At 47.1% G+C, this 27,959-nt stretch overlaps 1 protein-coding gene across 3 annotated transcripts; it reads left to right on the top strand.

Annotated features, from left to right (window-relative positions):
* The first annotated feature begins 2,310 nt into the window (after positions 1–2,310).
* LOC125544565 (two pore calcium channel protein 1) lies at positions 2,311–21,897 on the top strand. 3 transcript variants are annotated; one of them, XM_048708298.1, is made up of 25 exons: positions 2,312–2,767; positions 3,214–3,373; positions 3,453–3,596; positions 3,825–3,932; positions 4,348–4,443; positions 5,021–5,130; positions 5,744–5,804; positions 6,236–6,402; positions 6,488–6,593; positions 6,714–6,791; positions 7,592–7,653; positions 14,997–15,069; positions 15,416–15,481; positions 15,832–15,972; positions 16,630–16,687; positions 17,819–17,926; positions 18,474–18,537; positions 19,231–19,399; positions 19,660–19,724; positions 20,188–20,278; positions 20,425–20,511; positions 20,809–20,880; positions 20,963–21,003; positions 21,087–21,178; positions 21,455–21,897. In XM_048708298.1, the coding sequence occupies exons 3-24, from the start codon at positions 3,513–3,515 to the stop codon at positions 21,166–21,168; spliced, it is 1,989 nt and encodes a 662-aa protein (XP_048564255.1). In that variant the 5' UTR covers positions 2,312–2,767; positions 3,214–3,373; positions 3,453–3,512; the 3' UTR covers positions 21,169–21,178; positions 21,455–21,897. The 3 variants fall into 3 exon arrangements, with proteins under 3 accessions (XP_048564254.1, XP_048564255.1, XP_048564253.1); XM_048708297.1 differs by lacking the exon at positions 3,214–3,373 and having other exon boundaries at positions 2,311–2,767; positions 21,446–21,897; XM_048708296.1 differs by lacking the exon at positions 3,214–3,373.
* Positions 21,898–27,959: the final 6,062 nt, after the last annotated feature.

Consider the following 27,959-nt stretch of genomic DNA (forward strand, 5'->3'; position numbering starts at 1 on the left):
CTGAATCATCGATGTAGAGCTTGCCTCGACGACTCTTCGTTATCTGGCTGATCGCGTATCCCTCGATCTCTGGGAGAGCTCCCTCCAAGAACTCAACACCCCCGTGCGTGAGCCCCATGGTGGGCGCCAACTGTCATGGTTTTGTCACGGCAGATATCCTTGTGAATGGACTACGTCTGGAGGCCATCGCAACTAGGTGGTCGCTTGAGAGGGGTTGATCGGGAACGAAGGACACAAGTTTACCCAGATTCGGCCCCTCACGGTGGAGGTAAAGACCTACTTCTTGCTTGATTGACGTTGCTGGAAATCTCGATTACAAGGATGCGGAATCGCTAACCTAGCTCTCGATTGATTGTAACTCAAGTCTTTTCTCCCTAGGGGCTCCCCTTTATATTATAGGTCGAGTCCCTAGGTTTACAATAGATTTCGAGTCGTACCACAACATGTGTCTTGCTCTGTTTTCTACTCATCTCCCAATTAAGGAGAATCTTCACCCTTGGGCCTTCGTCAAGCCAGCCCATCAAACGCCTCCTTCGAGCCGGCCTCCATCAAGCCACACCCTAGTCTTCTGGGTCTATCATTTGCATTGATCCGGCGAGTCGAAGTGACCTATGAGCCGGTGTGCTCTAGGCCGGGTCATTTCTTCCTAGCTAGGTCGTCCCGTGGGGAATATCCAACAACGGGTCTAGTTATTGTTATCTGGGCTATTTGGTTAGCTCGAAATCGAGCTACTTTTGAGAAAAAGATGATCAAATCTCCTTTTGAGATTGTGTTTACCGCTTGCTCCTTTTTGTTGTATTGGGCAGGTCTCCAGAAAGAAGGCGACGCAAAGACGATGCAAAGTGCAACCGAGATGATCCGTGCAGGGACGATGCATTTGTTGAGGGTATGTGACGCAACCCATAAGCCAACTGGAGAAGGCTGAATCTGAACTTTGACGCTTGCTGCTGGAGTTCGTTGGTGGTCGTGCAATCTGCCCGAAGCTTTGCTTTTGTCTAGCGTTATTGGTAGCTCATCTTAGCTTGTTGCTTTTTGCCATGTCGTGGGCTTTATTTGCGCCCTGAACCACTGCTTCCCTCTGTTTTAATAGGGCTAGTTTGATCATGGTGCTGCTAGGTTTCGCTCCATAGCAGCCGTTTCAATGTCGGACAGTTGTAGTGGGTTTTCCAACAATGCATTGAACTCGCTTTCCCTTCCTTTTCCTGTCTCCTGTGAGACTTCCGTTCTCAGTAATGGAAAGGGGGTTAGAGCATGTCTAACAGAGCCCTCAAATTCGTCAAACCCTCAAAATAACTGTTTTTTAAGGGTTGAGGCCGAAACTTAGCGCGGAACAGAACCCTCAGACCCTCAAATTTTTTTGAAGGCTGCACCCTCATTTCCCCACTAGACCTGCACTAGTGCAGATTGAGAGGCAAAACTGAAGGCGCCTGCATTTCGGTCAACGCGCGCACGCGGGAGGGAATTTTCCCCCAACTGCCTCCCCTCCTCCTCCACCCGACCGGGAGCCGCCGGCGCCGGCGCGCTCGATTCGACCGCCACCGCCGTCCCCCGCCTCCCCGCCGCGTCGCCGCCGTCCCCCGCTGCCCCACCGCGCCTCGATTTGGCCGCTGCCCCGCCGCCCCGCCCAAGCCCGTCCCCGATGTCCGCCTCCCCGCCCCGCCCGAGCCCGTCCCCGCTGTCGCGCCGTCCGCCCCACCGCCCCCCGCCTCCCGCCGCCCGAGCTCGACTCCGCCTCCGCCCGAGTTCGCAGACCAGTGCCTATTTTGAAGGTTTGAAGGCCGGGGCGCAGATCAGTGCCCTCAAACCAACCCTCAAAACAGAATAGAGATTTTCGGTCTTCAAAACGACATTTTCTCAGCCCTCAAACTTGTTTTGAAGGTTGAGTTTGTGAGGGCTCTGTTAGACATGCTCTTAGCCCGGTTAAAAAAGAAAACTTTACTAACAAAATTGCATCATGGCATTACACATGGCGCTCATAAGTACACACATAAGCACGACAGATCATAAGTACGAACATAATCATGACAACACAAATTCAACCTCACGCTTCTTGGTCGGAATCTTGAGATTCGTATCAATGCTGTCTGCATCCACTGCTCAAGAATTTTTTGCACACCTGTAGCAGCCACGTCACCACGAGAACGGGCATGCAAAATTCTTCACGATAATGCCCCGCAGACATCACCATCCGAACCCCAGCTGTGCCGAAAGCTACCCCCGCGCAAACGACCTGTACGGCCGTCCACCGTCAAAGCCAAACACCAAACACCGGCGTCCACCAATGAGCTACCGGGCGCTGGTGCCCCGTCTCCCTGCCCGCTGTCGGTCCACGCGCTAATCCCAACGGGATTACGGGCGACCTGTGCTTCGTATGCGGCCAGTCGAGATGGCCGCAACGTGGTCGACTACTACCTGAACACGATCCGTTCCGGTTACTTCTAATCCCATATTCCCATTTCCACACAAGACACAACACCTGTTTAAACTAATCCACTTCCGCCTCCACCTCCGCTTCGGGTTCCACTTCCGCTCGTAGCTTCAGCCTTCAGATCTCCGCTTGCATCTCAGTCTAGCCAGGGGGAGAGAGATGAGCGAAGCGGAGGCGCCTCTCATCACCGAGGAGGCGGCGGAGCGCGGCCTGGCGTCCTCCGGCAGTCGCCGCCTCAGCGACGGGGCCGGCGGGCAGGGCTCCAGGAAGTACCGCAGGCGGTCGGACGCGCTAGCCCATGGCGACCGTTACCAGAAGGCGGCCGCTCTCGTCGACCTCGTCGGTTCCCACTCCCAGTCCACCTCTCTTGGCTCTCTCTCGCTCTGCTGGTCCTCTGCTCCACTTTGCCCTGTTTCGTCGAGCGTAGCTGTTTACTGTAGAGTATAACTGGGACTTGAGACGCTCTAGCCTCGAGGGGCTTGTGTTGTTGGTTGTTGTGGCCGGCAACTGTGAGTGTGGTGGCGTAGGACTGGTGTTTGATGGATTGTCGGCCCTAGCTTAGCATGCTGATCTGGTGCCGAGGTCCACGTGGCCGCCGCTGTCGTGCGGAGATGGTTAGGAAGTTTTTTTTGGGTCTAGGTCTCGGCTGGTTCGTGTGTGTTAGATGCTTATTGTCTATCTGATGAAGTGCCAAAACATGTTACGAGTTGATCCAATATTTTACATTATGGAATTTGACATTCTATTCGAACTTATACAATGAAATAATATTAGTCATATTGCAGAGACATCCTTACACCAAGGGCCTTGAAACAGCAAGTCCCATTTTCTCTTGCAAGGAAATCAGGGTAACTGAATCTTAGCTAGGCTGCACTTATCAGACTATGTTGGATAACCTTTCTTTCGGGAAGAATATTTGTTGGAGCTTCTATGGTGATATAAAACGTACTGTTCATCTGTTAATTTTTTTTGCATCTTTTGACTTACTCGAAAGTCTAATTAGTAATTACAATTACTTTGGCAGGCAGAAGATGGTGTTGGTATCCCTGAGGATGTCTTGAATGATACGAGGTTCGGGAGGGCAATGAGTTTCTATTTTGTGTATCTCCGGTTGGACTGGCTGTGGTCACTTAACCTGTTTGCTTTGATTCTTTTGAATTTTCTCGAGGTTAGTTCTTTTCTTTCTTTCTTACAGTCACGAGGTTAGTTCTTAGAAAGTGGGATCTGTATATTATTTTGTATAGGTTCTTTAGGTCAAGATTGGTGTTGTATTATTCTAACAGTGACCAGGCATCTTAAGTGCGGAAACTTTCCATGGTCAAAATAAAGAACAAATTAGGCACAGTCTCATGATTCCCATATGGTATTGATGTGAGTTCTGTCGCTTGCATTTCAGAAGCCTCTATGGTGCCGGAAAGATGCTCTACAGGCTTGTGATCAAAGGGATCTTTACTTTCTCGGGCAGTTGCCATACTTCAGCAAAACTGAATCACTCATCTACGAGGTACGGCTTTATTCATAAGGGTAGTACTTCTATGCTCCGTCCAAACCTTAATTACAGAAATCTTAAAGCAGGTCAATATTAGATTAGTAAGTCAAGCCCTCAAGTTGCTTTGAGAATTGCACTTCCACTTTTATGGAGAATATCAATGCAACCTGAAAATAAGTGAAATGAACTTGGCCGCTAAAAAATCTGTTGAATTTTGAGATGTGTTGCAGAATTAGTTGCATCAGGTCATATGTATTTTAGTGGATTCAGCTACCTGAATTCTGTTATCCTCGAATTTGTATGATTGGAGCTATCCTATCATAATATGAAATGTGCATATCTTGATCCAAAAGCATGTAGTGACCTATATGGAGAACTGAAAACCTGAATCTGATGTATTGATCTGTAAATGGTTCTTTTTAAATTTCAGGGGCTTACACTTGTTATTCTTGTAATGGATATCTTTTGTCCACTTTCTTATGAAGGCCTAAATATTTTCTGGAGGAGCACCACGAATAAGTTGAAGGTAACAATTCTGTCTTCTCGGAAGCACATAATTTTCCAGTACATCTCTGCAAATATCAGATAACATAGAAAACCTAATAATTCACAGGAGTTGGCTTAGTGAATGTTGTTTCGATGCACTGTGAAAGATGCATGGCAAATAGAGGTCAATAAATTGCTTTTATATAGGCCCAAGTTTAGATTACTGCAGAAATAATGGGAGATGGGAAAACTTTCTGACAAAATGACACTGAACATTTCTGGCTGTTCTTCCTTATAATACAGTGAGGAACAAGGAAAAATAGTTACTACTTATTAGACACAATAAGTTGGAGTATATGTTGTTGACTGAGTGAAGATTTCATTAGGAAACTATATGTTGGTAAACATGAGCTGAAGTTCAAATTTTAATTGGGCTTTCCCTTTTTTGTACATTAATTATATTATTTTGCATGCACACTTCTCACAGTTTAGGTCCTTTCATATTTTGACAGTCTAATTTTCAAACTTGAATTTTATTAGACTACCTTGCTGTGTTAGATGTGTGATTTTGCTTTCTAGTTCACTATGGCTTACCCATTTTTCTGCTCTACCTGTAGATTCTTCTTCTCTTCATCTTAGCATGTGACATACTGGTGTTTGCCTTTAGTTCCCAACCTTTCAGATTAGCTCCATACATCCGCGTAGTGTTTCTAATCATGACTATCAGGTATGCAGTGTTTTGTTTGTTCCAGACTGCTGGTACCTTACTGAACACAGTGAGAAGGTCCTATCTTAATATATTGATAATTAATATGTGTGTTTGTGGGGGTTGGGGGGCGATTCTCCTCGTATACCACATAGATAAACCGGCTATACCTCTTTGTCATTTCCATACACTTCATTAATAAATACTAGATACCCCAAAGTGAGTTCTACAAAAAAAATCCATTTGAGTTCATATATGTTATAATAGTTATATTATTTGCATACTGTTTTCTTTACATAAGAAAGGTATATTGCATAAACTAAGGAATCCAATGATATATTTTCATAACACTTGTATTGATGTATCTAAGAATAATTAATGAGCTATACTTTTAATGATAATTGATACATTGTTATAATAGATACGTATACATGCACGCGCGCGCGCACCACACACACACACACACAGAGGATGCACCTAAAGCTGGTGCGTATGCTAAAGTGCTTCTGTATACAATAAAGGACAAAAAATGTAAATTTGATTGTGAGCTTAGATATATACTGATTTTTATCCAACAAATGTCATATGCTATGGGTTTAACAGATAGATTAACGTGTTCTTCTGTCTGCAATAGGGAACTGCGAATGTGTGCTATCACACTGGCCGGTCTTATTGGGACATACCTCAATGTTTTGGTAAGGTTATATCTATACACAAAATTCTACATGCCTATGCATTGTAAGACGTGCAAGGATTAACAAATTCACTCCAGGACAAGTCATTACAAATTTTATCCATTGAAGTCATGAGGATCTTTCATTAATTATGATCAATGTATGGAGTAAAGGGTATGTGGCACATGCAGTTGAGTTGTGTGGTGGACACAGGGTGGGTGGTTAATTCCACATCTTTGCTTGTAGTGCTTTACTGTGGCAAATATAATTTTCAATTATACCTCTTCTGGTCTAATATAGAGATACCAACAGCTAATATGTTCATCTCTTAGACTCTTATGTCTATTTACTTTAACATAACGATTCCTGTGCTTCTGCATGTTCACCTTAATGTTTGCAACCCATTATCTGTTCACTTTGATGTATAACCTTAGACCGTCTATGTCATGTAGGCTCTCTCTCTGTTGTTCCTCTTATTTGCAAGCTGGCTAGCTTATGTAACATTTGAGGATACTCCACAAGGGAAGACCATTTTTTCATCATATGGTGTAACGCTGTATCAGATGTTTGTCCTCTTCACCACCTCCAATAATCCTGATGTATGGGTGCCTGCTTACAAGTAAGATGGTTATCAATATTTCTGATGTGTTTATGATAATGGCAGTCGACACACATGCAAGTTCACCATACATATTTTGGAGCAGGATATCCCGCTGGTATTCCCTATTTTTCATCGTCTACGTGCTTTTGGGAGTTTACTTCCTGACAAATTTGATTCTTGCTGTCATCTATGATAGCTTTAAGGAGCAGGTACATTTTTACTTGTGTCCTATCTCTTCGCTTTTACTATACTCTTTACTTCTGAATCTTGTGTGTTCTTCTGCCTAATAGTAAATACAACAATAACATGGCATTCATTTGGTGATACAGTTCGCAAAGCAACTTGTTCAGGTGGACTCTATCAGGAAAAATATATTACAGAAGGCATTTGATCTTATTGATACCAACGTGAGTGTTCTGTTGTTATGTTTTCTTGGACACTGATGTACTATATTTTAGCAAATGTATTTTGGTAAACTTCCTATATAATTTAGAATGGCTGGTGGTGTTCAAGTAACCCTTTGCCAGAATATAGTTAAATCACTTGAATCGTCAGTTTTGAGAATCCAACTAGGACAAGTTCCTGGGGTTCCACCCAATTACGTTATCTCATTTTGAAGAATCCCCGAATCCCCCCCCCCCCCACACGCACACACATACACCAAAATGTTTCTGGACCATGTTTAAGTTAACCCAAATATTCTTCAGGGAAAAAGTGCAAATAACAAAACTTTTTTTTGTGTGTGAAGATTCCAATAGTTCATATTTGGTGTTCATATTGTTTTAAATATTTTTTTTTACCAATTGTTATCACAATATCATGACAATCTATAAACAATGTCCATCATTCACAGCAAATGTTCCATTAGTTCGAATGAAGTGTTCTATCAATTAAGCAGCTGTTTCCTTACTAATTTGGGGGAAATGTTCTAGCATAAAAAAAGTGTTAGCTACTTTATATTATAAAGTCACTGGTGAATCAGAAATTGACACATGCAATATAAATAAGCTACTACTACAACTAAATATTAAAGCTGCCATAATAAAAAATAAACTGAAATATGCCTAATGTGAACTGACGAGGAAAGGTGGGTAATATATTCACACTTTAGTAGTTACATATTGCTGTAGTGCCAACTCATGTTTGTGTTCATTCATTTGTTGTATTTCAAGTTTGTTGTTGATCTTGCCTGTTGTTTGTACATCAGAATCGGGGTTATCTCGACAGGGAACAGTGCATATCATTGCTTAATGAGCTGAACAAGTACAGGTAGCCGAAGTCCCCTCATACATTACACTGTATGTTTGTATCAAAGCACTTTCTACATTATTTTTTCATCAGTAAGTCTTTTTGATGATCTTTAATTTTTTTCTCTTGAGAAAACTCAAGCCTTGCGGGTGCATTGATAGAAAGAAGAGTTTGTACAAGACCTTTAGTTGGGAGGCGATCCATGATCCTGTTGACCAAGGGCTAGAGCGCCACACTCGAGGGCTTCTTGAGCCCTAGGGGAGGTAGCAGACTACATAACCTATGCTGCCTCAAGGGCCTCCTCCTCCGAACAACCGATGGGGGACACTGAGCACTTGGCATAGTTGGTGTGCAACCCCTATGCATGCCCGAAGAGCGCAAGCAAGTTGCGAACGATAGAACGCTCCCCCATACCCAGGAGGCAGAAGATGAAGACTTTGTCTGCATAAAACGATACAGTAATTATCAGGTCGCGGGGCGCAAAGCCAAGGAGCAACCCGAACTCTCTGGCCCTAGCAAACAACCTGTTGAGAGCATCAATCACCAACACAAACAACATTGGGGAGAGTGTCTTGCCCTGATGCAGGCCCTTGCGGTGCCAAACCGAAGGCCCCGGTTCGCCGTTGAGCATCACTCGTGCTACTTGAGTGTACAGGAGGATGTCAATCCACTCACGGAAGCATGGGCCAAAACCTATCCCGCGAAGCACTTTGAAGCGAAGAGCCCACAACCCAAAACACTGAATCGAACGCATGGACGGTATCCAGCTTTAGCATGGCTCATGGCTCACCCAGCCGCTGCAAATATCTCGCCATTTGCTGAACAAACATGAAATTATCATGAATGCAACATTTCCTGATGAACACGCACTGTTTCTCCTCAACCAGCGCCCCTAGCCTCGGCGACAGCTGGGTGGCTAGCTTCTTTGCCACCAGCTTGGCAAAGATGTGGATGAGACTAATGGGGCGGTAGTCTCCAAGGGATAACATAAACATAGGTAGGAGGTAGTCTCGGCGAGAACACTTATGTTTCTAGACACCGCGGGTGGTGCTGCAGGCCGCGGCGGGCGAGTCGCTCCGCGGTCCAGCAGCGGTCCTGGCATGCCAGCCAGTGGAAGAACTTCACTTTGGGTGGCGCCCAGCTCCTCCAAATGAGCTTCCAAGAGTGGCAGCCCGTTGCTCCCTGAAACGTTGCCCTGTAGCAGGACTGGGCAGAGTATGCGCCATTGGCAGTCCAGCTCCAAAGCAACTTGTCCGGCGCGTTGGACAACTCGACCTGCTGCACCAAGTGCCATGGCTGCAGGTACTCACCAATCTCTGGAAGGCCGAGCAGACCTTGAATATCCCGCGCCCAACGATTGCCGTCCAAGGCCTCCGCCACAGTTCGCGATTTCCGGCGATGCTTGGGGATGCACTGAAGGAGCAAGGTTGCGGACGGATTGGCCGCCGAGCCAGCGATCCTCCCAGAACAGGGCGGTCCTGCCGTCCCCAATGGCCATGGTCGTGGAAGCGTAAAAGAGTGCGCACTCCTCCGAAGTGAATTGCAGGTCCAGCCCATGCCATGCTCGCTCAGCGTCCGTGCGCGCGAGCCATAGCCAGCGCAGCCGTAACGAGAGCCCCGTGCGCTCCAGGTCTCGGACGCCAAGGCCGCCATAATCGAGCGGGCGGCAGACCCGGCGCCAGTTCACGTGGCAGTGGCCACCGTGGGCATCAGCTCGGCCGGCCCAAAGGAACCCACGTTGGATCTTCTCGAGCTGCTTAAGGATTTTCTTCGGTGGCAAGAGTGCGAGCAGCTGATGAATCGGGATCGTGCTGAGGACCGACTTGACGAGCGCCAGCCGTCCGGCGTTGTTCATCAGCCATGCCTTCCATGAAGGGAGTTGGCCGGCCACCGCGTCGACGAGGGGCTGCAGCTGGGCCGTAGAGGGGCGGCGGATGGTGAGCGGAATGCCTAGATAGGTGACCGGCAGGGTCACGACCGGGCACCCAAGCAGCTCCAATAGCCCCGTCGTCGACTCATCACCGTGTATCACCGTGGCAGAGCTCTTGGTATAGTTCACCCGGAGCCCGGACGCCATGCCGAACACGTCAAGGATGCCTTTGACGGCGGAAATCTCCTCGGCATTAGCATGGCAAAAGAGCATCACGTCGTCGGCGTAGAGAGAGATTGCCGGGATGGCGCGCCGGGGGTGCAGCTGCTGGAGGATGCCCGTCTGGAGGGCGCGACGCATCAGCCTCCCAAGTGTGTCCACCGCGAGCACGAAGAGTTGCGGGGAGGTGGAGTCGCCTTGTCTCAGACCGCGGCGATGCCAGATTGGCGGGCCGGGAACACCGTTGAGCATGACACGGGTGCTCGCCGAGGACAGCAAAATGGCCAGCCACTCTCTGAATCTGTCCCCAAATCCATACTGGCGCAGCACCTCGAAGAGGAAGGGCCAGGAGATGGAGTCAAAGGCACGCGTGAGGTCGAGCTTAAGCATGATCCTGGGCGCCCCCAGTTGATGCAGCATCTTGAGGGATTGCCGGACGAGAATGAAGTTGTCGTGAAGACTCCGCCCGGCGATGAACGCGTTTTGGTTGCGGCTGACAAGGGTGTCGAGCTTGGGAGCTAGGCGCAAGGACAGGACCTTCGCGAAGATCTTGGCCACGATGTGGATGAGGCATATCGGCCGATAGTCGCCGAGCTTGTGGGCATCTGCGCGTTTGGGCAGCAGGGTCAACAACGCTTGGTTGAGCTTACTGAACCTGCGCCCTCGCAGAGCGTAGAGCAGCTCGAAAACGTCCCAGACATCCTGCCGGATGATGCTCCAGCAAGCGCGCAGGAACTCCGCGGTGAAGCCGCCTGGCCCGGGCGCTTTGCGCGCCGGCATCCGCTTGACTCCCTCCCAAATCTCCTCCTGGCAGAAGGGCGCATCGAGGCATTCGAGGTCACTTGGGGCGATGAGCTGGGAAAGGTCCAGCGTGCGTTCCCGGTCAACGGCGGTGCCCAGCAAGCCATCGAAATGCATGAAAGCAGCGTTTGCCATCTCCTCGTGGCCAGAGAGCACCTGCCCGTCCACCACAAGGTTGTGCACACGGTTTTTCTGCCAGCGGAAGGAGCATTGCCGGTGGAAAAAACTCGTGTTGGCGTCGCCGTCTTTGAGAGACGCGATGCGGGCGCGCTGCCTAGCAATCGTGCGCTCCATGGAGGCCATGCCGAGATAGGTGAGCTTGAGCTGTTTGCGCAGCCACTCCTCCGGAGGCGAGAGCGCTCGGTCCTCCCGCGACTTGTCGAAGCGCAAGATCAGCTCACGGGATATGGCCAGCTTGTCCCGAATGTTGCCCGTGGACTTGGCGCTCCAACTCGAGAGGCGGCGCGCAGTGGCCTGGAGGCGTTTGACCAGCCGCCGAAAGGGGTCGTCGTCGTGCACCGAGCCCCAGGCCGCGGCCACGGTGTCGTGGAAGCCGTCCAGCCGGAGCCAGTAGTCCTCGAAGTGGAAGCGTTTGTGAGCCGACGGCATGGGAGAGCAATCCAACAGCAATGGGCAGTGATCCGACACCACCGAAGCAAGGCATCGGAGGTGACATTCGCCGTGCGCATCTTCCCAATCCGAGGTGCATAGAACGCGGTCCAGGTGCACCATCGTGGGTGGCGATTGCTCGTTCGACCAAGTGAAGCGACGCCCATTGAGGTAGATCTCCTTTAGGGCGAGGTCGTTGATGGCGCGGCGAAATCTGCCCATCATGCGCTGATGCAGGCCACCCATGTTTTTGTCCTCGTCGCGGTATATGAGATTAAAATCACCGCAGAGCATCCACGGACCGGGGCATGCCGCACGGATGTCGCGCAGCTCCTGAGGAACAGGATTTTATCAGCGTCGTCCTGTGGTCCATAGACCGTCGTCAGCCACCACGGCGTCCCGGAAGCCACGGACACTTTCGCCGTGAGCGCGTTCTGGGTGAGCAGGGGGTCGGAGACCGAGACAGCCCTGCTCTTCCAGGCGAGGAGGATGCCGCCTCGTGTGCCATCAGCCGGGAGGTACGTGTAGTCGTCGAACTCGGAGCCGAGGATGTCAAGCACGATGGACGAGTAGATCAAAGCCATTTTAGTTTCCTGTAGGCATACAGTAGAGGCGCCGGTAGTACCCAACAAAGAGCGAATGGCAGTGCGCCGGGCGCGCGAGTTGAGTCCGTGAACGTTCCAAACAGCGATCTTAAGTCCGTGATCCATGAGCAAGGGGTCGACGGTGAGCGTGTCGGCAGGTCTAGCACAAGCTGGCAACGGCCTCGCGCGCGGGGGACGTGAAGCATGCTGGGATCACCCGGTCGACCAGGGCGGCGATGGCCTTGAGCACAGACATGGGGATTGGCGCCGCAAACATGTCGTCGTAGGCTTTCATCTCAACTGCTGTGATCTTCTGGTTGATGCCCACAATCCCCAGGGTGCGCAGGATCTGCACATGGGCCCTCCGTTCTGCCGTCGGCGGCGCCATCGCAGTCGTGGCGGCAACCGCGGAACGGCCTCGCCGAGGGGCAAAGTTGAGGGGGCGACGTGGCCTCTTTCCAGGAGTAGGCAGCGACGCGCTGATGTGCTTCGTGGCGGCAGCAAGAAACTCGCCAAGCGTCCAGGCCTGCGGCGTGGTCACACGACTGCGAGATCGTTGCATCGTGATTGGCGGCGATGCGAACCGCCCAGGTGCCGGAAAGCGTGGGCTGCGACCCGACGGGCGGCGATCAGCGTTGGGCGCGGGCGTGAAGGAACCCGGGGGCAGCTGCATAAGGGTTGGGCTCGGGGCCACCGCGTCCAGCGATCCAGCGGCTGGCGGACCAGCGGCCGCCCCAAGCGGCAGCAGTGTGGGAGACGTGGGCTCGGCATCGGGCGGCCCAGCTCTATTTGGCCCAGCATCAGCAACGGGGGAGGCCTCTGGCGCGTGCGCGAGAACGGGTGGGGCGGGAACCGGTGTGCCCTCTCCCGCCGAAATCGCCGGTGTGGGGCCAAGGGCCAACGTAGACCGGTCAGCGGCGGCTCCTAGACCCGCCGGGGCGACAAGAGTGGGCGAGATGCCACTTTGCCCCGACAAGGCGGCAGGCGATCCTGGCCTCTCTGATCCCTCTGGCGCCATGGGCTGGGAGTCTGGGACCTGGCTCAAAAGGGCAAGATCCCGACAAGGCATTGGATTAGCCGCGGCAGGAGCGGGCCCCGCGGAATCGTCCTCGGGATCATGGGGAGAGCCCGGGTTTGAAATTCCTTGGCCTTCCGATGCGCCAGCCACCAGTGGGAGCTCGCCAGCTGGCGCCTGCGCAGCCGTCCTGGCGCTGTCAGCGGTAGCGGCAGCTGCCTGCGTCTGGCCTGTCGCCAAAGTCTGCTGGCGCGGGCCCCTTCTTCCCCCTTTCTTTCCTCTTTTAGCACGACGACGAGAGTGCGTGGGGCCATGCTGACCTGGCCACGACATCATGGCATCCCTCAACGGCCGGGCGGGCGGCGCCACCGCCGCCGACGCCGGCTGAGGCCAGGAGGTTGCCGTGTTCAGCCCGTCGGTCCGCCCCGAGCGGTCGCAGGCGCGCCATGCATGCGCGTCCATGGCCATGCCGTTGGCTCGGCCGCCCGGTGCAGCATCAGTTCTTCTGCGCTTTCTGCCACGGCGCCGCGCCCGTCCGTGCCGGGGCCTTGGCCTTGGCCGTGCCCGTAGCCAGCGCCGCCCCGGCCGGGGTCGTCGTTGCCCTGAACACCGGGCGGGAGCGCCTGGAGTGGGGTGGTGCGCACGAGCGCAATGGAGATGGGGTACATGAGTGTCCTGATCTCCGGCGCCTCTGAGGGGACGCGAGCTGGCAGCAATTCGACAATCTCCAGAATGGCGGCCAGGCGGATGTCGGCTGGATCATGCACGCGGCCAGACAAGTGGAAGACCGCCAGGTTCTCACGAGAACGCGTGCGAGGATGCAGCCTCTCAATCCAGCAGCTCTCCCCGAGGATGTGCTCGGCGGTGGAGAGATGCCAGGCTTGGGCGGGGATGCCGCGGAGCTCGAGCTCGACGGCGGTGTTCGAACCCGCCAGCGCCAGCGTGCGCCAGCTTGCACCATGGCCTCAGCGACAGAGCGAACCGAGGCAAGCTGATGAAGTGCTCACCATTAAGACGACGCATGGTGTCCAGGGAGGAGAAGAAGATGAGGAAGTCCTCGGGGTGGTGCTCGTGCACGGTGAAGTCGCCTTCGGAGAGCTCGAGAGAGCGGAGGAGCAGCTCGGCCACCTCGGCCGCGGCCACCTGCGGCCTGTTGCCGGTGATGGAGGCCACCATGGCGCGGCCAAGAACCCGCTCGGACTCCTCCATCTCCGTGGACTGCGCCATGATGACCCGCACAGGCGCGTCAGGGCGCGGCAGTGGGGCGGTGGCCAGTGGCGGCGTGGCGACGCATGGGAGGGGGCGGCGCTGGGCCGTCACGGCCAGGGGTGTCACGGCGTGGGCGCGTGCCGTCGTTGCGCCGCATGTCGCAGTCACGAGACTCATGGCCCGAGGTGAGGCAGCGCCTGCACCGGACGTCGTTGGTGCAGTCGTGCACCCTGTGGCGGTGGTCGAGGCAGCGAAAGCACAGCCCAGCCACCTCCTCCGGAGACGGGCTGCGACGGCAAGGAGGCGATGGGCTGGGGGTGCCATCCTGGCTCGGCCGGCGGTAGCAGCGGTTCTTGCGCCGCGGCTGCTGGAACCCCTCGGCGTCGAGCACGGCTCCGCCAGAGACGCGGTGGACCTCCGAGCGGGCGGCCGGCGCAGTGCGGCCAGGGCCCCTCGCAGCCGGCGACTCCGCCGGGGCCGGTGGGGTGAGGGCGACGTCCCTGTAGGAGCGCGTCGAGGACTCGCTCTCCGAGCTGAGCTAGCGGTCGCCAGAGGACACGCGCTCGCCGGAGAGGGTCGCTCAACGGTCGGTAGGGGCGGCACCGGTGGATTCCATGACAGGGAGGCAGGGGAAGGGGGCTAAGGGAGCTAGGAGGCCGGCGGCGGCCAGTTGACTTTATCGTAAGCCTTTTTGAAGTCCACTTTAAAAATAACTCCGTTGAGTTTCTTGGAGTGGAGTTCGTGAATAGTTTCGTGTAGGACAACCACTCCCTCCAGAATGTGTCGTCCGTGCACGAAGGCTGTTTGCGCTGGTCGAACAACAGAATGAACAATAGTTAATACCCTATTAGTTCGAACTTCCGTAAAAGATCTAAAGCTTACGTTCATCAAACAGTTTGGCCTAAAATACTTAGTTCGCACCGCATCCTCCTTTTTTTGGAAGCAACGTGATAATACCAAAGTTGAGACGAAACAAGTATTGAGATATTTTCATATTCTTTTGTTGCTAGCTCCTCTGCCAGCTATGGCTATCACATAACTTATTTCACTTTTGTAGGTCCTTACCAAAAACCTCAAGGGAAGATTTTGAATTAATTTTTGCCGAGCTTGATCGAAGTGGTGATTTCAAGGTATGTGTTCTTCTTATGTTCAGTTGGCATGTTTTGCTTTGTGAAGTCAGCAAGTACATAATATTGTTTAGTATTGTGTTGAAGAAAGAATGACATATTCATAATGTTGCTTGCTCCAACTGATGGTACATGCAAATACAAGAGTTGGCGCAGAAATAATTTTGCAATCTGAATTTAGAGTTTCTGTTAAGATTTACAAATGCCTGAACCTTGGTCAATAGTTGCAAGGAACTGAGCTTAGCTTTGTTGGTGGGAGGCGGGGGTGTACTCCCTCACCGCCCATGTCTGAGTCCTCTTCAACTCAGATTTTGGTGCCTATTTGTTCTAATTTATTTATCTTGTCCAGGTTACCTCCGAAGAATTTGCTGACCTATGCAATACCATTGCAATAAAATTTCAGAAAGAACCACCGGTATATTGTTCTTACTTTGGCATTCATGATCCCATACATTTTCCGTGTTACAAAAATGATGCGGTTACTGATGTACACCTTTGGCTGTTAATTTTAATATAGTATTTCAGTAAAAGTTCTAGAACTGCAATTGAAGAATAGCAATTAGACTTTAAGCATAATCTGCCTGTTGTGTAAATATATGAACGGTGAAAATTTGAAAGGTTTGATTAGCAAGGATATAAATTTATTTTGTACCAGGGGTAGTAATACTTTGAAATTTAAATATATATATTTATTTTATGTTAATACCGTGTTACTGTAACCAACATTCTGAATTATTTGACTCAGTGTTGTACACATGTTTGCAGCCGTCTTATCTGGAAAAGTTCCCATTCTACCATTCACCACTTTGTGGGAGGTTGAAATCTTTTGTGCGGAGCCGGGTGTTTGAGTACATTATTATTTTCGTTCTTCTGGTAAACCTAGTTGCCGTCATTATCGAAACAACGGTATGAAATCTTTTACATTTACAATTTTTTGAATCGACAGTTGTATAAATGCTATACTTGGTGGTGTGATATGATGATTGACCAATAAATATGATATATGATCTATGATGGGCATATATCTGATAGGTAGAACCATAATATTTTCAATTCTCGCAACTTATGCACCGAAGTTTTGTGAAAAAGAAAGATCAATGCTCTTTGTCCAATATAGTAAAAGAAAAAACAATTCTTCACATTAGTTGGGAGCAAGTGTTTGCAGCATTATTCATTAACTACGGTGTCCAAATTGGAATATTTTTTTGTTAGAAATGATGAACTTATGAGAAGAAGCCTGATTTGTTAACAACGGTATTAATTAAAAATTGGCACGACATGAGCTTTGTTAATTATAGGACTTTGGGTATTTTGTAAGTGAAAAGGTTATAACTGTTGGGAGTCCTATTTGTGAGCAAAAATAATAATCGAAATGAAGTTTGAAGTAGCTATTTTTTCTTCATTTCTTATTGTCCGCTCTCGTGTGCATGTTTGCTAAGTGATGAATAGTTGGTAGCATAAATGTTTGCAACCCACCATCCTCTTACAACTAAAAATCAAAACAATTGAACTTACAATTGCAAACTATCCCTGACAATCTCTTTGCTAATGTGATATTTGCAGCTTGATATAGAAAACAGCTCCTCACAGGAAACGTGGCAGGAAGTAGAGTTCTTTCTTGGTAAGGATCTTGTGGTGACATTGTTTCAACAGTTCTATGTAAACAGCATTATGATTTTATCTGATGAATTTATACCTAATATAACTTCCGCTGGGAAGTATATCATGTCCTAGAAAGGACGCTGTCAAATGTTTCTCTGACGTTGACTATTAATATATTGAAATTGGATAGGTGAAAATAATACCATTAGATCTATCGTGAAGAATATTACCGCAATAGCATGATTTTATTTTTTTCTCTGACATATTTATATGAAAAGTAATGGTAGAAGTTGCACAATGGAGACCGTGCCTATGTCCAAAGTGTCATTTATTTCCGAATAAAAGGTGTACATTATCTGATTCCAACATACTTGAATAACATATATTATCATCTTGTTGGCTTCCAAAACCATCTGAACCTTTTTCCCTTTTATAGCAGTTTCTTTTCCAGGTAGAATGCCATATGTAAGCATCTTTGTGTTGCTCCAAGTTTAGGCTGTAATGGTGTTCTACATAATTCATATGGAAGCATGTTTAGTCACAAATTCACAATGGGTGTAAGGTTCAAAACGAGCAGAACTTGAGCAAGCCATTTTTATCCCGGTGGAATGTCATACTTAAGCATCTTTGTGTTGCTCCAAGTTTAGGCTGTAATGGTGTACTGCATGATTCATATCGAACCTTGGTTAGTCACACTGGTTGTAAGGTACAAAACGAGCAGAACTTGAGCAAGTTATATATTGGAATATCAGAATTTAAACGAATCAATATCGTAGTTGTATCATATATTCGAGTGATGTGTTCTCAAAAGTAAATTAAGTTATGAAAGATGAACTCGTTCTAGAGGTCACCTCTTTTAGTAGAACTTTAGTGCATTAATGCCCAGAGCATATGCTAGCAGTGGCCTAAAAAGTGTGGCAGTACATATTAGCCTTAGCTTGTATTCTGCAGAATCACACTTCCCCGCCACATTTGCTTGGTGCATGTGTTGCACGGCAACACTTGGACTTCACATCACACTTCTTTCATTATTGTCCCCTTTCGTCTTTCCTGTTGGCACCTCACCAGTCAGTTAACATATTTTATTGATGTTTTTTTCATCTTCCTGGAAAATTTATATTGAGATGTTAATCGAAGTAATATTTTGCAGGATGGATTTATGTAGCCGAGATGGCACTGAAAATATTTTCATTAGGATTTGGTGCTTATTGGATGGAAGGCCAAAACAAATTTGATTTTGTGCTTACTTGGACTATATGTAAGTTTATCACACGTTCTCTTCGAGGAAATTTTATTCGGTTTCTTCTATCGATACCTTTTATCTTGTATTGTTAAGAAAAACATCTGCACTAAGAATATTTTGGTTCAAACGGGAGGAATCAGATCCTTTTCACAACTCTATAGGATTCATAAAAAGAAAAGAAAACTACATCTAGTAATTGTGTATACAAGATTATGGAAAACATATGATCGAGCATAATTGATTCACCATTGATCAGAGTCATCAACTTACAAATCAATATGTATGATCTAAAGAAATATAATGCATGGTTCTTGTTAAAGTTAAGCTTTTGTCTATCCTGGAGCTGTATTGTTCCTCCATGCATGCACTGAAAATAAGTTAACAGCTACTCCCTCCGTAACTTAATATAAGACGTTTTTGACAGTGTCAAAAAACGTCTTATATCAGGTTACGGAGGGAGTACTATTGTTTGAGTATTTCATATCTTTAATAACTTTTCAATGGAAGCTAGTATATCTTACATTATATTCTTGTAGTAATCTAACATATGATTTCCTTGTAGTTATTGGAGAGACTCTAACATTTGCCTTCCCGTCAAAGCTTCCCTTTCTTTCAAATGGAGAATGGTAATTTTAACTATTTTGGATGCATTACTTTACAAATTTTAGTCAAGTCACCATACGTATCGATAATATTTCCATTCCAGTATCCTGTGTGCTCTTCTTATTAAAATTCTAGAACAAAAATGAATGACCTCCATGTGTCTTATGAGGTCAAAACCCAGTCCTAAACCTCATGCTCTACGATAATGGCCCACAAGGCTAGAACCAGTTCAACCAAACTAAAGTATGCTTCTTGGTATGACGGCGATTTGGGGGGGGGGGGGGGGGGGGGGGGGGGGGGGGGGGGGGGTGGCAGCAGGGGCCCTGGCCCCCCCTCCCCCCCCTTAACATCAGAGATGTAGTGCTAATTTGCTGATGAATAGCGCTAAAATTAGTGATTATTTCCTGTCAAAAGCATGTTTTTCATTGGCTTCGCCCTCCCCAAGCAGTTTTAACATCATTCGGCCCTGTTGATACAATTTTCCTGGCTCCGCCACTGACTTTGATTCCACTGTAACAAGAAACTGCAAGCAGAAATTAACCCCCTGAGATATATGTAGTGATGAGCCGTACTTGTTGGAATTACCATTTCAACATTTAGCTACTTTGAAATGTTTCGAGCTATCACATCTGAAAGAATCTGACATTATCTTGTTTGCTCAATCTTTGCGATCTTGCGGTCAGATATGTAACTTTCATTTGATGTTTGCCCAACAGGATTCGATATCTTCTCCTTGGAAGGGTGTTGCGCTTAACAAGAATTTTGCTGCAAGTTCAACGTTTCAGAGCATTTGTTGCAACATTCTTTACCCTGATGTCTAGTTTGATGCCATATTTGGGGATAGTATTCTGTGTTCTTTGCATGTACTGCTCCCTTGGTTTGCAGGTTAGAATGTTTGCATATTAAGTTTAAGATCCAATCTGTTCTTTGGACAATGATCCACCTACATACAATAGTTTGTTATTTGTGCCACTTATTGCTATTTTTTCTTTCTTTGTTCACAGCTTACCCATGCACTAATTACTACTGTTGTTTGAGTTGAACTTATCCTAATCTGAACTGGACATCTTCACTGTTGAAATATCACTAGCACTTTTGACATGTTACTATTTGTGAACTGATAGTTTAGTCTGTTTCATTTGCAGATTTTTGGGGGCATCGTGTATGCTGGAAACCCAACACTAGAAGAAACGGACCTCTTCAATAATGAGTATCCTTGTTTGTTCTTCTTCCACTGTTGGGATTCCACTAGGAATTTTACAGTTTCTTGTGGCCAATGATTCAAATACGTCGTTGCTAACCTCTGTAACTGGCGCTTACTGGCCGTCCTAGCTCGGATTGGTAATATAATGTCAGTCTGAAAGAGATGTTTTCAAATTTTCATATGAATTGACATGAAACAACAATTTAATGCTCATATAAAACCAAAAAACCACAATAATATGAGGAAAAATATATGTTATAAACAAATATCAAGCTAGAATAGATAAGGCACTCGGCTGGTAACCGCCAAGTTACCGGCTAGCCTGCTACTGGCCTTGCTATGGTAAATTTACGAGTTATTTTTTTATCATTTGTCATGGACCACTTAACTGCTATGCTAAACCTAAATCATGCTTTTGAAATGTATCTGTTTCACATAATTCTTGCATTTTTTCCCTTGACATATTCAGTTATCTTCTTTTTAACTTCAATGACTATCCAAGTGGTATGGTTACTCTGTTCAATTTGTTAGTGATGGGCAATTGGCAAGTATGGATGGAGGTAAGAATATTTCTCTGTTCTATAAAATGAATTAAAGTGGTCAGGATTGTCTTCCTAATCAATGCGAAGACATCTGGTAAAAATACTGAACAGATTTTTGTATTTTCTAACCTGTGTTTCTTTATCTTTCTTTCTAATACTTTCAGAGTTATTGGCAACTGACTGGAAGTTCTTGGAGCCTGATTTATTTTGTCAGCTTTTACCTTATTTCAATATTACTACTGCTTAATCTGGTAAGATCTTAAATAGATCCTCATTTTTTTGTTCATCCAGTAACATGCATGACATAAGTTTCTAACTTCGCATAATTTTAGATTTTGAATGACTGACCTGCGCATGGCTAGAACTTTGTTGAGAAGTGGATATTTCCAAGAATTGTACTCCCTCCGATCTAAAATAAGTGTCGCAGTTTTGAACTGGGTTTAGTTCAGAACTGCGACACTTTTTATGGATCGGAGGTAGTAGCTCATTATATGTTATTAGATGTTTAGTTACTGATTATAAATTTTGTATTTCTTTTATCTTCGTAGATTGTAGCATTTGTGTTGGAGGCATTTTTTGCTGAGATGGAACTGGAGAAAGGTGAAGAGGTTGATATCCAGGTGAGAATGGGATGAATAGTTAAGCTACTTTTTATCCGGATTGAAATGGCTGATATTTTAGGACACTCTCCATCACCTGCAGAATCCTACGTCTGGAGGAATAAAGAAACGCCGGTCTGTGCGGTAATGTAGATCTTGTTATTTTCTATTATTATATATCAACATACGGTGGCAGGCTTTGCGGTCTTATCATTTATGTGTTGTAGTGTGAGGTCAAAGGGTACGATGGTTGATATTCTTCTGCACCATATGCTGAGCAATGAACTTGATGGATCTCAAAACTCTTGAACAATGACTGGTATTATCCTGCTTCTCACTCAGAACTTCCATATAATTGTGCTAAAATAATCAAATTCATGAACTTAGATGTTTTTAGTGTATGATATTATCCATGCCAGACACTAGCTCATTCCTAGTGTTTGTTATTTGTTGATGTCTTTTTACTAAATGTCTTACTGGTTAGGTACCTGGCATTAGTTCGCCTACATTATTTTAACGATTACGTTCTGTCGGTGCTGCCCTCATTGTGCTTTAATGGTTATAACTCTCGGTTATTTTTATTCGGTTCTGCTAGGATGGAAGCAAGAAAATACACGGACGCTTCCTGGTGAAAAAGTACATGAATGATTACAGCCAGTATATTCCCAAGCACGGAGTATGTTGCAGCCGCGATAAATTTCTGAGTAGTGCTGTAACGGACTCGATTTACTTCCTCTTTCAGTATCAAGAAATACATCGAATATGCGTATTTGTATCGGGTCGATTTGATACTGCTCTCTGTCAGGCTGATAAGAGTTTGGTAGAGTTCAAGTCACCACTCCGTCTCAGTCAACATACCAACAAGCAACTAAAGAAGAGTTCAAGTCACCACTTCAAAGTGTAGTCAGCAACTTGTATAAAGCAAAAGGAACTGTACTGGAAATCAATATGATACTACAGGCTCTGGTGCTTTTTTCTGTAACTAATCTTATATCAGTTGAAATACTATCAATATATGACACTACAGGCTCTGGTACATTTTTCTGTAACTGGTCTTATATCAGTTGAAATACTGGGCATTTTGTTGACCTCCTATTTCCATGTCTAACACATTCCTCCAGATTTAGAGGAAAATGAACATCTGGTTGGGCCTCTCTTGTTTTGTTTTCCTTTCTGTGGCGTAGAGGTAATGGTGGAGACCGGCAGGCAGAACCCCACCATCTCCTTAGGCGAGTGCCAAGCGGAGTAGTTCCTAGAGGTGGAATTTGAGTGAGTCGAGTCAGCTCGGCTGACTCGCTAGAGCTCGTTTAGATAGCGAGCTAGCTTGGCTCAACACGTTAACACACGACAAAGTCAAGCCGATGCCTGCACGACGATATTGGTTAGAACCGTCCATGCAAAGCAGAAAGTGCAGCCCAGCCGCAGATTTAGTGTCGTCCACAAATCGTCCAAGGAAAAGTCGTCTGTATAGTAGTTTCGACTGGAGGAGTCATTGATAAAAATAGATAAATCTGGAGCAGCTCCCCGTTCCCCTCCCGAGTCGCCCCGCGCGCGACCGGGAGGAAACCCTAGCCGCCGCCGGCCGGGTCCCCCTCCCTCTTCCCCTTTCCCCTCGCCGCCGCCAGAGGGCGCGGCCAGGCGAAGCCTGGTTGTCGCCGGCGGCGGCGGGGAGTCCCTGTCCCCTCTCGCGTCGAGCTCGGGGCGGGCCGAGGCCGGTGGGTCGGGGTGCCCCGCTTGACGGCGAGCGCGGCGGCGTGCCGGTGCAGTGGCGGCGGCGTGACGGGCGTCGTGTGTGTGTGGGGGGGGGGGTGTGCTTGGGGACGGGATGCGGTGGCTTGCTCGACCAGATCTGGCCCTCGGGTGGCGCGGGCCGTGGGTGGCGCGGCTGCGGGCGGCCTCCTCTGCCTTGGCCGTCCTGGCTGGGGGAGGTGACGGCGCAGGTGTGGTGGTGTGTACGGTGGCGCAGGTGGTGCGACCGGTGCGCTGGCCGATCTGGTGGCTGCGTACCCGGCGGATTCAGTGCCTGGAGTCCGGCGGGCGGCGCGGGATGGGTAGTGGCCTGGTGTGGCTGCTGCTCCGGCATGTTTCGGCGTCGGTTCGTCTGTAGGCGGCATGCGGCGGCCTTCGATTCCTCTCCCCGTCGCCCGCGCTCCACTTCCGTCGATGGACTGGGCTTTTTCTAGCCGTGGTCCATCGCCCGTCTCGCGCCCGGCAGCAGGACCGCGCTCGTCTCGCGCCCGGCAGCAGGACCGCTCCCGTTTCGCGCCCGGCAGCAGGACCGCGCCCGTCTCGCGCCCGGCAGTAGGACGGGCCGATGGCGGCTGGTTGGGGGCAGCTCAGGGGTGCGAAAGGTGGGGCCTTTCCACCCGTCTTTATAGGTGGCGTGGCGCTGGGTAACTGGGTAGGTGGCGTCGAGGTCTTGGATGCCGGGGCAGCGGCTCTGGGGTGGTGTCACAGTGCTCTTGGGCAAAGCCCGTGCCTGGGTGCTGCCCTGTGACCATGGTCGTGTGGACGGCATGGTCGCCGGGGTGTGGCGTTCGGTGGCGGTGAGTATTGGCCGGGGTGAAAACCTGCTCTATCCTCGGACGGACCGGCGGCGGCGAAGCTCGTTCCCTTCTTGAAGGCGTCGTTGCGGCCATCATTGCCCGTCGTGTTGCTCCAGGGGAAACTCTAACTCTCGGGTCGGGCGGTGGCGGTACTCCGGTGTCGTATCCTTCCTGAAGGCCCCGCCTTGGAGCCCACGGTTCGTCATATATATGCGGCTTCATTTCTTCGCGGTGGCGTGTTCACGGTCGCGGACCCGGCTGCTCTTGTAGTGCTTGGGGTGGTGTTGCTGCGCTCAGCGCTTATGTATCTTGCTTCGGGTGTGTGCGTGTGTTGTGGTGGTGTGCGTTTGTACGGGGTTGTTGTTGATCGTTGTTTTATTTACAAAGCGGGGCGAAAGCCTTTTTGGGTAGTAGTTTCGGCTCGTTAATATAATGATCTCAGATCAAAGCATGGCTCGACTCCTGTAACTCAGGAGCCAGCTTGTTTAAGCTAATTATGCATATGAACAACAAATATAATGATCATAAAAATGATTACATAAGTATGTAATATGTATATTAAGCATGCATAACGTAAGCAAAACAGTTTTAGTATGCACATATCACGAAATGCCGACTCTCCTAGCCATTAGTACTAGACGAGGGAGAGGCGGCCGAGAGAATGAAGCCCGTCGGCGTCACCACTCGCTAGGGGAAGTAGGACATTGGGGATCAAGGGCGGGGCTTTCGCAGAGTTGTGATAGGCGCTTGGGCTAGACGGTGAGATGTATTGATTTGTTGTTCATATTAGAGCTTGGCTCGGCTCGTTAGTCATTGAGTTCGAGTCGATTCGAGCGGTTACAAGCTACTTGTTTAGCTCGCGAGTTTTGAGTTTTGATTCCAGCCCTAATAGTTTCGTCGGCAAAACTGCTAGCCGGGTACTTCAGGAGCGTGGGTTCCATACTACCATATGTACGGTAACGGCGGTGTTTGTTTCAGCTTTAGGACCAGATTCAGCTTTGAAAAAGCTAAATTTGATAAATACTTCCTCCGTCCAGAAATAGTTGTCATCAAAATCTCCTCTAATCTCTCCTATATAATAATAATAATAAAGCAGATATTGCTTCTGGTGGTACGTCATATAATTTGCCCCTAAAGTTGCTAAATATTACCCACCAATGCCATCTATAAGTAGGAAAAATGATTCAGTTTTCTTTCACAAGTCGCGGCAGTGGTCTCTGGTTTATTTAGTTGGTTGTCTCTAATGCGAAAGAAGGATTTAGGTATTGCATTGGCTGGAGCGTGGGTCTTCTACCGGGGAGACGCAGGTTCGATCCCCTGCCCTCTCAACTTTTTTCATCTTTTGCTGTTTAACCTTTATTTTTTCCCTTTTTCCTGTTTAATTTTTCTTTTTCCTGACAGATTAAACTGGTCTTCAAAATATTTATCTTTCAAACACTAACTCAAAAAGTAACATCTTATATATGAAAAAAAAAACTAAGAAAAATGTGTATAAATTTTAAATATACATACAAAAAATCCTTTCGCCGGCCTAATTTTTTACGTCCCACGGATTAAAATGGTCTTCAAAATATTTATCTATCAAACACTAACTCAAAATATAACATGTTATATATGAAAAAAACCCTGAAAATGTGTTTAAATTTTAAATATACATACATACCTGAAAAATCCTTTTGCCGGCCTAATTTTTTACGTCCCATGGATTAAAATGGTCTTCAAAATATTTATCTATCAAACACTAACTCAAAATATAATTATATATGAAAAAAAACCCTGAAAATGTGTATAAATTTTAAATATACATACATACCTGAAAAATCTTTTCGTCGGCCTAATGTTTTACGTCGCATTGGTCCGAGTCAGGCACAGACGATACACGCGGTTTTTTCTCTCATCTCCCTTTGATATTCCATCTGAATCTGTTGAACGTGGACATAGGACTAGATATACACATGTATAAAAATATCAGAACCAACACGCTTCTTAAAAAATAGGCTCGCCTCAGCAAATTTGTCGCTAGGGCCGCTTGTCGTCGCCTTCAGCGGCAGCCCTAGCATGTGGATGCATGGATCTAGACGCCATGCAACACGTTTTCGATCGGGCACATTAGTACCATTATATTGATCGCATCAGCCATTGCTTCCATCAATCAATCATCAATGGTATAAATTTTAAATATACATACGAAAAATCCTTTCGCCGGCAAATTTTTTACGTCCCACGGATTAAAATGGTCTTCAAAATATTTATCTATCAAACACTAACTCAAAATATAACATGTTATATATGAAAAAAAAACCCTGAAAATGTGTTTAAATTTTAAATATACATACATACCTGAAAAATCCTTTCGCCGGCCTAATTTTTTACGTCCCATGGATTAAAATGGTCTTCAAAATATTTATCTATCAAACACTAACTCAAAATATAACATGTTATATATGAAAAAAAAACCCTGAAAATGTGTTTAAATTTTAAATATACATACATACCTGAAAAATCCTTTCGCCGGCCTAATTTTTTACGTCCCATGGATTAAAATGGTCTTCAAAATATTTATCTATCAAACACTAACTCAAAATATAACATGTTATATATGAAAAAAAAACCCTGAAAATGTGTATAAATTTTAAATATACATACATACCTGAAAAATCTTTTCGTCGGCCTAATGTTTTACGTCGCATTGGTCCGAGTCAGGCACAGACGATACACGCGGTTTTTTTCGCTCATCTCCCTTTGATATTCCATCTGAATCTGTTGAACGTGGACATAAGACTAGATATACACATGTATAAAAATATCAGAACCAACACGCTTCTTAAAAAATAGGCTCGCCTCAGCAAATTTGTCGCTAGGGCCGCTTGTCGTCGCCTTCAGCGGCAGCCCTAGCATGTGGACGCATGGATCTAAACGCCATGCAACACGTTTTCGATCGGGCACATTAGTACCACTATATTGATCGCATCAGCCATTGCTTCCATCAATCAATCATCAATGGTATAAAGGACCCTCGATGATCACATCGTATGCACATATCAGCATAGGGGAGTTGGTCATCTTGTGATTGATTATATCATTTATACGTATATGCACTCCATGGAGAGACCGACACAAGAAGTATTGCCACGGCAACTTTTGATCGCCCTAAACATATTTGTGATTTGGCATTGATTAGTCTACAAGTTTACAACGAGATGGGGAGCTTGCCGATGAGAACCGAGCTGGCTCCACATGCCTCGCTTCCCTCGAGTGGGAGCTCACAGGAGAAGCAGTTGTCTCGATGGGAGGCAGACACGGTCATCCCCGTTGAATCGGTCCCTCACATATCTTCTTTGCTTAGAGCTCAAGCTGATGTATATGCCCTTGCCTGCTGAACAACTGGCTGCAACAACACCTGCAGTAACGGATGTCGCAAAAGCTAGGTAGATGCTTTCTACCGACCATATAGTATTTGACACGTACTCCCTCTGTAAATAATTGAAGCACTCTTATATTTCTTTAAAGAGCGAGTATCATTTTTCAAGTTGAATATATTTTTGGGTAACCTACATCTTTCTTACCCTTCACCATCGTTGGTACCAAATTTTTCCATGTGCATGATCCCACCCAAATATATCCCACCCAAATATATACAATGCAACATCATAGCCTTCTATTGCAGTTATAATGATTACCATCAAGGGATGTGGACACTAGCTTCAAGAGGAGCATTTGGTTATATAACTCAGATACAAGCAAATCAAAATCATTAATTTTGCTGACAACGAAAATAAAACAGATCAAGGCTCCAGTTATTAAGATGGCACTCGGAGTAGGCCTTCACATTCATCTCTCCTTTCTAACTGGCATTTGCTCAGTATGATGATGGAAACCACAAGGCCGTATACATAATAAAAGTTGCAAAAGGGCGAAAGGAAACTTCCAAAAGGGCACGAGGATGAATATGTTGATGACAATGACAAGATGGAGCAATTGTGATAAGTGGCGAAACATAATCTTATTACCCCGTTGTAACACACGGGCTCGTTTGCTAGTGAATAAAAAAGAATGTATTTAGATGTATTTTAGATTTAGATACATCCTTCTTTGTCTATTTTGATGATAAGTATTTTCGGATGGAAGGAGTAGCTATTTTGAACCGGCAGCCTGAATCTGATTCGGGCTATTTCTATAGTGTATAGGGTTGATGCATATCCCGGATCCCGGTGTACTTCAGTGTCAAATCAGATTTGCCAGCCCCAGTGAATCCACAACTGATTCTGACGAACCTGAGGCCTAAACAAACAAGCCCATTTTTTGGGTGGTATTTGTGCTTTATTTCTCTTTTTCTATGCTCCTTTATTCTGCTAGCCTCATCCAAACACTATTTTTAATTACTTCCTCGGTGATTTTAGTTCCGGAGTTCAGCAAATACGTTTCACCACTACATTAATATTCTTTCTTGGGTTCTGATTATTTAAAACTGACCATAAAAATATATGATTTTAAAGCAACTCCAATCATCCCCATTGCTAGATGTATTAACACCTTCTTTATTATTTTTAATCC

Source organism: Triticum urartu, chromosome 3 (assembly GCF_003073215.2).
Source record: "Triticum urartu cultivar G1812 chromosome 3, Tu2.1, whole genome shotgun sequence".
In the NCBI taxonomy this organism is placed as follows: Eukaryota; Viridiplantae; Streptophyta; class Magnoliopsida; order Poales; family Poaceae; genus Triticum; species Triticum urartu.

Excerpts from the sequence above, each read along its gene's own strand:
- LOC125544565 (XM_048708297.1), top strand. The coding sequence starts at position 2,588 with ATGAGCGAAGCGGAGGCGCCTCTCATCACCGAGGAGGCGGCGGAGCGC. Across the intron at positions 3,597-3,824 it reads TTCTTTTGAATTTTCTCGAG|AAGCCTCTATGGTGCCGGAA; the intron begins GTTAGTTCTTTT and ends CTTGCATTTCAG. Across the intron at positions 15,070-15,415 it reads ATCGAAGTGGTGATTTCAAG|GTTACCTCCGAAGAATTTGC; the intron begins GTATGTGTTCTT and ends TATCTTGTCCAG.